The sequence below is a fragment of the Schistosoma mansoni genome (assembly GCF_000237925.1).
Source record: "Schistosoma mansoni, WGS project CABG00000000 data, supercontig 0170, strain Puerto Rico, whole genome shotgun sequence".
Taxonomy (NCBI): domain Eukaryota; kingdom Metazoa; phylum Platyhelminthes; class Trematoda; order Strigeidida; family Schistosomatidae; genus Schistosoma; species Schistosoma mansoni.
The window spans coordinates 35,587-47,487 of NW_017386057.1; the positions used below are offsets into that span (position 1 = coordinate 35,587).

Consider the following 11,901-nt stretch of genomic DNA (forward strand, 5'->3'; position numbering starts at 1 on the left):
ATCTGGAATCTTTTGGGAGCTCATTCCCTCTGATGGATTCAAGCCCGAACCACCCACTTTCATTGAATTTTAGTAGTTGAATTCATGAGTTGATCTAAGCTAGATCACTATCAAAAACCTGGAAGCATTGGATAGCCGTTCCGTTCTAGTATGAAAGTCCTCGGCATTGCGCATTCACGATCGTACACGCAGGACTCGAACCCAGGACTCTCAGCTTCGCGGTGTCCCACCAAAATATCCTCTTATCGAAAAATACGCTTTCTTTATTGCTGATTTACTCATATATTTAAACATTTAGCAGTTAATAAATTGAATAAATCTATTTACACCACTAAGTTTCATCACTAAGAGTATCCTTATCTCAAGTTATCACTAGTGATGAACATTTTTTATACATCGTTTCCTATTAATCACTTTCAACCACCTACTACCTAAACACAGTCTTTGCACAGCCGATTCACTTATAATAATGATTATGTTACAAAATAATCGATGAAATTCCATTAATACTCAAAGGCCTAGGGGACCATTACATTGGTTATTGTTCTGTGACCAATATATTGTCTACTTTATTTTCATTTGATTCGTTATGCATTTGTTCTAAACTGTTCGTTTGTTCGAAAAACATTTAGATTTACTAGTTGTTACTTAACTATGATTACTATTCTTATTCTACATTATCTAGGTACAGTCAAGAAACCTACTTAACATAGTGTAAAATGCATTGTTAAGAAAGACGTTTTGAATTATGAATCTCTCACGTTTCTTAAACTAAAATTTATGGTTTGGTTTTCAGTTAGTCTTGTGCTAAATTTCTGAAACCAGTTTAAAAAAAGATATCACTATGATATCTTCTTTTCCACACCACTTTCAGACTATCGCAGACTCTTAACCTCTTGACCACTGAGTTGACATTAAACAGTGTTTATGTCTAACCTCAATCAATCCACGAAACTATGAGAAATAGTCGAATTCATATACGTCATCTGCTTTATAAGTCAATTATATTCCATGTCTCCACCTGAAAATTTGTTCTGTTAATGAATAAAATAAATCATTTGCCAACCGTAGGCTCTTATTCATATCACCTTGAAACTAATATATAGACTATTACCCATATTCACTTTAAAACATATAGACGTTTAAATCTACGTGTGAGAAACAGAGTATCTTCTTCTTTTTTGCTAATTAAAATTAAAGTATATTTACTATATCGATAAATCACTGTATATTTGTGGACAACAATTAACATCCTGTATTGGACAATGATGTATTTCTATATTTCAAAAGTTAACCTTACTACTGGCAGTTCATTTCGTCAGAAGTCTTAAGATTATCTCATATACATGTTTGATAGTAAACTTTTGAATTACATTTCAATCAATAAAATCACTAATCACTTGAAATCAATCGCTAAATTCATTTAACTATGTACAGTTTATTTTAAGGTGCCAAAAAAGAGTAAAAGTTAAATCTAATTTATTTGTTCATTCATCTAGGAATTCAACCAAAATTTATAGACAAGCCAAAAATTAAACAATCTGGCAAAAATGTCATATTTGAAGTAGTAGCTGAAGCAGATCCAGCACCAGAAATTCTTTGGACAAAAGCTGGGAATGAAATAAAAAATTCTTCACGTTACAAAACAAATTGTCGTACACTTGGTAAACAACATACATTAACATTAGAAATTAACCAAGTAACAGCTGACGATGGTGGAGAATATTTGGTTACAGCCAAAAATAAACTTGGTGATTCAACAGCCACAATAAACTTGAATATTGGATCAGCTAAATCGTAAGTTTTCACACATGGAAATAATCTACTTCAACTTGAACAGTTTCTCATCATTTTTGGCTCTTAACAATGATTAGTGTATCTACAATATATTACCACGAGTTTTTTCATAATATCTAATTACTATAAAAAGAATGAATGTTATAAAACTAAATAATGTATTTGTTATCTAAGAAAATTTTGAGAAATGACTGTTGACAAGATGATGAAAAACTTTGAACTAGACATGTTATTACTGATGGAGATTTTGATACTGAGTAGAACCTGTACATAAAAGAGTTTTATTGTTCAATGTTTTTAAAGTTCATACTTATTAAAGATACTTATCCTCACTTAAACTAAGGTCAAACAGAGCAATAATATGTAAATTATAGGAATTATCATTCTCACAGCAAACGATCGATAAAATGCTTTTTAAAAAGGTTGTTTGTTAAAATGTGACCTGTTACTTTAACTTAATTTGGCCTAAGTTATTCAATTTACTGTATACAAACAGTTTTTTTCTAATTATGAAACTGATTTCGGAGGGCTAAATGGATTCACTGACTTCCACTATGCCAACCTTGAAATACTGTATGTACACTAACTCATCATACTTTCGAAGCTAGTAGAAGAAAGAATGTTTTGGACTGTAGGGCAAAGAAATGTTGGCATGGCAATTTTACTTAAAATATTATGGGAAAATTTCAAAGAGTGTTTAAGATATCTGCCTCACTAATAAAGTATTCAACAATAGAACTGAATCAATATGTATTTCAAACCTAGTTCATTATCTTAATAAGCTTTGTAGTGCAATGCTTCGCTAATATTTCACCTCGATTACCGTTATAATACAAATCTTAACGGTGCATGAAATCAAAAGGCAAAGAGAAGCTGCAACTATAGTTAATAAAAAGGGCTTAACCAAAATTAGCCATAATCGAAATCGGATTTAGGATAGTTGCTAAAACGTTTAAATAGTTGTTTAATTTATAATACAGATTTCACTTTTTTTGATATTGGGGCGTTCAAAATCTGTTTTTAATATGTTCATCTTCGACAAAGGAAGGGTATTAAATTTCTAATCACTTTTTACTTTGATTGATCTATGAAAGAAATCAATAATCTTTTTGATTTGAATTCCAGAAGATAATTCCACCCAATCACAGAACATATTTTTCACTAAGATCATTAAGTAAATGAAGTTCATCTAGAATTATTTGAAAACGTAATATATATTCCTTAATTTACTGGTCGTATAATAAGAAGCTGCACAAAGTATCACCTAAGTTTCTTATATTCAATAAGCTAAACTAAACATGAAGATGAGATGCTTCTAGTAATAGAATAATTGGATTTCTTGTGACTACCGAATTCTAAATCATTTGTTAAACATATATCCTTCTCTAAAAAAATGAGCGGGTCAGTTATGCCAAAAGCCTTAGCTCACTAGGAAATCTGTACAGAGAAACTTATTATGATCTGTGAATTTCATCAATTTATCATGAAAGATGGTTCTTGAGGTGTTCTTTATGTTTTAAATAAATCCGAAACATGTCTTATTCAAAACTTAGAATATATATTATGTAAGAATTGGAAGCAGTTACAAATATATAAAGCATAGTTTACACAACGATTATATTCTGTGCAGCTGTAAATCATGGCACAAGACCGAAATAACACAAAATGTGGGATGATATTTATCCCGATCATAATATCACTAACCACATTAATTATATGTTCCTCACTTAGAATAAACTTAAGAATAGTTCAGGTAATACTAAAGTCTAAAATGGTAGAAGTGATTTGGATATTAAATAGAACTTCAGTTAAACATGTTAAATGCCTGAAGCCGAATATTACATTAATAACTAAGCTACCAATCTGGCATGTTGTCTATGATCTCCCTTTCCTTTATAGCCTAAAGCTAAACTAGATTTATACATCCAGGAGGTAAGTACACGTTCTTTTGTGTACACTAAAAGATAATTTATCCCATGTTTTATAATTATTTTCACTTTGTGTCATTTACTATAGCCCACCAACGAAAGCTCCGAAATTTCTTGAGAAACCAGTGATTCGTATGGATAAGTCTAAAGGTGAAGTTATCTTATCATGCAAATTAGAAGCAAAACCAGCTGCCACACTGTCATGGTATTTGAATGATCAAGAAATAAACGAAATATCTGGAAAACGTGTATGGGAAGTTTCAGAGCAACCTGATGATATTTATATAATTGAAATACACATTATATCACCAAAACCAGAAGATGGTGGTATGTATAAAATTCATGCGAAAAATTCAGCTGGAGAAAGTAATGCGAACATCAATTTGAATCTACAAGGTATTTGTTTTCATGTATAATTTATATGTACAAACATATTTCACTGTTTTTATGCATGTTGTAAGAATTTATTGTTGCAAGTAGTAAGAGTTGTGCTTGTGAACGCTTATATGATGCTCAAATCAGGACACTAAGCGTTATCACGGCCATATGAAGTGTTGTTAGGTAAAAGTATTTGCACAACCTTAAAATGGTATCTCAAAAGTAAAAAATTCGTTTAATTATCTCTCTTTTGCAAACAGTAGAGATGAATTAAGAATATATTACCGTACTACTGGCCTATAAACAAGCCATTTGTTTACTGCCTGCAAACACAGAATGAATAATAAAGAGTTCAAATGATTACTCTTTTTGTTAAAAAGTTTTAAACTAGTTGTCCATGACATTTTTTGTATATTAAACAACATTTTTATAAAGAAATAAATTAAGACAATCATACTGTCATGTCAGCTACCATCTTATAAACTTTAGATGTTCCTAATTGTGCTTTGACTCTGACAGTAGTTAATAACTTTTATCTATAATTCATCCTTGGGTTCTGTTTGTTTGCTGTACTGATGTATCATGGACTAAGAATTCATCTTCAACTAATATGAAATTCAGATGACAGACTATTGAGGTCCTTGGAATCAGTTACTACATTTTTAGTGTTAATGGGAACTCAGCATATTAAACATAATGACGGCCAGGCATTATTATACAATAAAACTTTCTTTGTTTTGCTCGAGAAAGTATAAAAACTGTAATAACAATAATTTATGTAAATGAAGGACACATTTCTACTAAAATTCATTCAACGAAATGTCGTATTTCCGTATGTTTCGTACAAACATATGAAAATTTACAAATATAGTTTATACTCTATAAACCGACTGGATCTTTACTTGATGCACATTTCGAAACACAGAAAATAAGTCGTACAATTAGACTCACAATATAGAATGTATTGGACCAATGAGGAGTTGTTATGTAAACCGTTACAACGCATTGTTAATTTCTATCGGATAAACGGATTTAGTCTAACAATAGAATAAGTATCATTTCAGACTGCATCTTTTAAGTAATCACCAAGTTCAAAATATTTTGAAGAACATATTCAATATTAGTTCTGGTTGCTGTTGAACATATTATTTCTATACTATCCTCCAATGCATTCATCAGTGGTTCCAGATATACTCATCTGTTAATTACATGTATTTGTCAATTTGATAACATTTCTTCATCTTTTTACATATGATTGTATGAAACTAATTTATATTATGTCATCATCACAGAGTGATTATTAATTTGAATTGTAATATTGCATCACAGTCATTAATTCAACGCATTAAATGAAAGCGTTTGAAACGTTATAAAATCTAGACCAACTTTGCAAGAACTTACCATGCAGTATGTTTTGATTGGGCTCAAAGTTACTAATATAACATCATTATGTAGGCAATTTCTAGAATATATAAAGAAATTTATCAATGCAACTAATGACTTCCCTAATTACAATGGAAATAATCGAGTAATAAACAAATATCAGAATTGGACTAATGAAACCATCTTTTTAGTTTATAAGAGAGCAATTACAGTTGTTTTTAAATAAAATAATTTCGGTTGAAAACAAAATTAATTGATAATGATATAAGTATACTATGATCAGAATATAACAATTAAGTAATTACTGTAGGTGGTTATTCATTCTAATGACCTGTTTCAACTAGGTATATGATGAATTTGGAGAAGGTGACGTTGATTGTTGTGTAAAAGAAAAAAACAATTATTGATTGTTATTCATTTGAAGTGGTTAAATTAGAAACCAGTAGTTAAGGTTGCTGTCCGATATGATGAAAATCTTCCTACTGCAATTCTTGATTTCTAGTGTTTTATGGTTTTAGTAATCTACGGAAAAACTTATTTTGCTACTAACCTAATCAGTAAAAGCCGTGCACTTTTCCCAATGAGATTGTAGATTTATTTAAAATGTATGTAAAAAATTCTGTGGGTTTTTTTCTAAATAACGATTTTTATAGTCAGGAGTTATATGTTATCATTTGATATTATTCGCAACTCACGGAGATATAAGGTATTCGAATAACAATTGCATTCATCACTGATTTATATGTTAGTGAAAATCTAGTTCGATGATACTTCTTAAACACCTAATCGTATTTGTTACCTTATGTGAATGTGAAAATCATAATTCAAGACTTTTGTTCACAAAATGTTTTTCATTATGAAAATGAAGTATCCTAGAAGTTGCTTCAATGCGACTTCTTTTAATTATAACATGTTGTTATGTCATGTCACAAAACGAAACTAGTATTAAGCCGTTAAATTCTTAAAACTCAGTCAAAATTCATCCCTAAAATGAGTTATTTTTAACTCTAGATAATTGGTTTTTGGGAATTTAAAAATATGATGATAGTTTTTACCAATGTTTAAAATGAAATAAAAAATATTGCTAAGAACAACTTAGCACTAAACAGACATTTTAATTCAATATCATACTCTTCAGAAGTAGTCACCCATGAATTTAATTATGACTGAAACATCAAATTTCATATCGCATAACCATCAAAGTATTATCAGAAGTGTTTTTCTGGAGATTTTAGTAATTTTATAGCTAAAATCATGAGCCAAGTGAAGCTAGACCACCATGGAAAACATGAAAGCACTGGACGGCCGTTTCATCCTATTGTGGGACTCCTCAGCAGTGTGCATTATTTTATTACATTACGTATAATTGTGTAGTTTTGTAAGTTTATTTAAACAGGTAAAAATTCAAAATAACCAAATATACAAAGTTATAAACCCGCATACATATGTAAAACTATTGCTCTTCACGTTTTCAGGGTATTCTTCAATAGATCAAGATTTTTTTATGACTTATATATACTTGTAGTACTTTTGAAATGGTAAAAATCTTTTATATCATTGCATTAATACAGAATATATGACCTCATAAAAAATAAAAAAAGAAACAAGGAGGGTGTAACAGTAATAATATGAAGAGTTTTATTGACATGTATAACACTATTTACTTCATGGTTTTTCGTTTTGAATGAAAAAAAATTTATTTTAAAGATATTTCACACTTAACAAAGTATTGGTTAATTATGATAATAAAAATAAATAGTTTCTATGGTCATATGGCATTAGTTTAATGTATGTAAATGATCATCAGTTCCGATTTTATGTTCTATAAAAAACCCTCAAAAAAAAATTAAAAAAATTAAAAAAAATTATTAAGTATCATAAATAGAGATCATATTTTATGTAGCTGAGAAGTAAGTGATGTATTTTAGATGCTACACCAACTTATTCCCATGTATATACAGTTACCGTACATGGTTAAAACAAGGTGCAATACTTTAAGAAAACACTTAATTACTCCCAAAAAATGGGACAATAAATAATGTTCATTTGTGGGTAAACTGTTTGGTAAATGTATTTTGATGACAAGATGAAAATAATAAAATGTATAACAGGGGAAATGCTTTTACTCTTTTATTCATTAAAAAGAGTTCGAGTTATTTCACTGTTGATAATCGTAATTAAGTTTTTGTCAGGCTTTGTTTTGTACTCTTAGGATTGTTGCCATATAGACGTTTTCCACAGGCTTTTACACAAATGAAAGTTCTAGATTCCATTAATAGTCACAAATCTATCTAATTTTCAGACTTATTTTAAATATTATAAATTCATTTCATAATTGATTATGTATACATATAACGTGAAATATTGTTCAAATTAACAGTGGAACAATACCCATCAAAATCTGAGCTTCTTAAGACACAGTAAATTATGATACTAACCAATCATCTTCAGCAAAATCTCCCAAACAAACGCATACATTCATCACCATGAGGGTTGTGAGAATTGTTGAATTTTATTGAGGTGAAGAATATATCTAAATCGGTTCGTGATCTCAACATATAGTTATGAATAACGCGATATAGGAGAATACAATTTATGAACTAACCGATCAGATTTAAGATCGTAACTCTCGGATTCTTGAGAGTGATTCGTCCAACCACATAGCTAAATAGAATTATAGCATTAGACTTGATTTCAACTCACACTGAAAACTCTGACTCGAATTCATAACCGTAAATCTTAATTCCTAATGCTAATCTTAATTCCTAACAGTAGTTTATTACACTGCTGACCTTAGCATGTGGTTGAGGTTTCTCAAAATCACTTTAGTATTACTCGAAGTTAGTCCATGAATTATAGTCCCGCCACTTGGTAAAGCGACTGTATCAGTGATAAATACTGATTCTAGCAATGAAATAAATATGTTTGCCTGTTTCAGTTTCTCAGTTTCTACAACTGCGCGGATAACTAGGATTATATGCAGTTGTCCCATGTTCACATTTATTAATACTATAATGATTGCTGTAAGTTATGGGATCATTCATTACTAATATACTCATGAGTGAAATTCATTCAATCTACTATACAAATTCATAAACGTATTCAACAATTATGTTAATATGAATTAGTAACTTTACCTTCACTTGGCATTTTTTATTGGATCTTGCCATTAATATTTAGGACTGCAATTGATCAGTCTCTTATTCTCATATGGGCATACTGAGCGTATTACCTCGATATTGCCTTAATTCACATGCATTATAAGCAAAGATGGATGGTTGTTAGTAGTGGAATCAATGACGCGCGTTTATTCCATTTTGGGACTCTGGGATACAGGTAAATCCAGCTGTTGAGTCCCAAGTAGGACAAAACGCACGTCCTGGGTTCCACTGCTAGCCACCATTCATCTTTACTCATTTTTCCATTTCTTGTTTTGACTTAGCCAACATTCAAATAAACGTTTGAATATAAGCTTTCTGTATGTGAATTATTAATTGTTACATGACTAAAATACTTCTAGTCTAGTTGACCTTTTACTTTTAGATATAAATTATATACATTTTTTTCACTCTTCTCATATTCTTCACCTTCTTCGTATACGTTCAAAGTGTAATATAATATTTCCTACTAAAGATATTTATTTGTTCTGTCGAGAAAAAAGGTTATTTATGATTGTGCTAACATATTTCCTGCTTATAATCATATTGAATTAATATAATAATCAATAAGTATGTGGGTGGAAATATACCGTATGTATATTTCTCTATGGTTAGATAGAATAAAATAATAAGTTCAGCAGTTTTACTGATTACCTGTGTGTTATTCATAACCCACATTCATTGTTTTATCAAATTTCTACACTTTAGTCAGAGGTCGAAATCAATATATGTATACATAACCTCTATTTAAAATTGCTTCTGATACCAAGTTTATTCCTAATGTATAGGCTTTAATAATGAGGGTTCAGACAAAAATATCTGGCATTTTACGGACGTTTATTTACTTTGAGATGTGTGTAATGATATGTGTATGAGTGTATTTCACTGAATGCACAATCCTCTGTATTTGTATGTTTACAAACCACAAACTAGGATACATCCAATGCTGAATATAAATGATGTAGAAAAAAGAACGGAAATTTTATTTCTTAGTTGAACTACAAAAGAACTATTCATTTATTTTTATATAGTTTGAAACCATGAGTCAATTGAAGCTAGACTACCATGAAGACCTGGAAGCACTGGATGGCCGTTTTTTCTTAGTATGGGACTCCTCAGCAGTGCGCGTCACGATCACGCCTCGAGAGATTCGAACCCAGGACCTATCAATCTCACGCGCGAGCGCGTTATCACTAAACCGCTGAGCTGGCATCCAACGGTGTTAATGTCTAGCTTCAATCAATCCACGAAATTGAGTGAGTGCTTCCAGGTTTTTCACGGTGGTCTAGCCTCAATTGACTCATGGTTTCAACTATATAAAATTGCTAAAATCTCCACAAAACCCCCTTCTGATATTCAGTTATTTATCTGTTGATTTACATAAAATTTATGAATTATGACAGTTTCCATAGAAAATGAATGCTTCAACAATATAATGTTATATAATGACCTTTAGATTAATGAGAATAACGTATTTGAATTACTTGGTATTACTTCTGGTGTGATAGTCAATTATTCAAGTGACTGAATTGGTAATTAAGATATGTTGTACAATGATTGATGAATAGATATTGTCGATAATTTTGAATACATCGTATAAAGTGACAAATAAACTAATTGAATATTTGATCATTGATAAGCATGATATAAAAAAAGGATAGTAAATGAGAATAAGGTTCGACTTTCGTTGTTATAGTCCCCATTCTTACATTCGATTCTGTAAGATTTCCAGTTTAGAAATAATTAGCTCAAAGTAATAGGTTGATAAGTTTAATTTCACTTCTCAATGAAACGTTTCGTAAAGTTGATAGAAGTAATATGTATGCAACCCCTTTATATTAGATTTTGAATATCAAGATACTTCATACATCGAGACCAAAAACATTGATTTGTGTTATGCAGATTTAAATAGGTTTTTTAAATGTACTAAACGTTGTAATGGCTTACCTAATATGGTTAAATTTATTCCAATCATTTGTTTACTTTTCCCATTCAAATACTGATTAAGTAGTCATCGTTACTTTACAAAAGATCAAACATACCAGTGTTGATCCTATAATCTATGTGATTCGTCTGAGTTTAATTGATTACGCTACTTAAGAGTCAACTAGAACTGAATGAATTAACTCATCGATATTGAGAAAAACATTATATAGACATAAAAGTCAATCATTTTTTTCAGTAAATACTATCAGCTTTATACTAAAATGTGACTGTCGACTATTCTACCACCCAAAGTTCCTAAAGAAATCTCCAAGGAATCTGACTGAATCTGTAAATCTGATCTGAAGAAGTTTGAATGCTTTTTCAATAAAATTAGCTGAACTGAACAGTTTATGTGAATAGGAGCTATTAAAAAGAAATCAATGTATGGAACAACCATTATAGTAACGGATATACTTCTAAATGTTGTCTTTAATAATTTCAGTGGCCAATAGCGACAGAAAAAAAGGGAGTGAAATCTTGTTCATTAACCTAGACACTTTAATACACGCAAAGATTAAACATTTAATACACTACATTGTAATCCCGTCGAACATGTGTGTTTTCTTTATTTTTTGCTTGTAAATCCAGAGGAATGTAACATGATAGTAAATTAACAAATCTATGTATGCTTCCAATACCTTAGTCAAATGAAGGCATGTTGACCTTAGATTGTCAGTATAAAATGGACGAAAATCGCTGATTAAAATGATTGAAAAGTTGTATTGATAAGGTTACGAATAATTATTGTTTACTTGAAGAAACTAGATAAACATAGAAAATAATAAAAAGTTTAAGTGTTCAAAAATGTAGGGTTTATTAAAGTACACAGATAAGCGGCTTAAGAATATCCTATTTAGATAGCTCTTACCAAGTTTAATAGTAACACGTTTGAATTTGCAAACAAAATGCCAAAAAATTATAATCACAAGCTAACTTTCTATGAAGAGCCATTGAAAATTCCACAGACCGAAATAAATATTTGCCCCTGCTTTGGGATTTCTTATCTCAAAACACAAGTTTACTGAATCCAATCCCTTATAAAATCATGTAAACACACTGATAAGAACTTACAAGCTTGGACAAAGCAGCTGTACAACATTCTCTGGTTTCCAATAAATACGCGTTTTGGACAAGAATTTATTTTTAGTAATTGAGATCATGAATCAATTGAAGCTAGACTACCATGGAAAACCTGGAAGCACTGTATGACCGTTTCGTCCCATTGTGGGACTCCTCAGCAGGACGAAATGGCCGTCCAGTGCTTCCAGGTT

General features: G+C 30.4%; 1 protein-coding gene across 1 annotated transcript in view; it reads left to right on the forward strand.

Annotated features, from left to right (window-relative positions):
* Nucleotides 1–3,859: 3,859 nt before the first annotated feature.
* Nucleotides 3,860–11,901, forward strand: part of Smp_126240 (titin, putative) — a gene marked incomplete at its 5' end in the record, with an annotated part of 158,616 nt that continues 150,574 nt past the window's right edge. Inside the window, one exon of the mRNA XM_018796675.1 lies at nucleotides 3,860–4,121. Within this exon, the coding sequence (XP_018646836.1) occupies nucleotides 3,860–4,121 (262 nt within the window). The remainder of the gene's footprint in view (nucleotides 4,122–11,901) is intronic.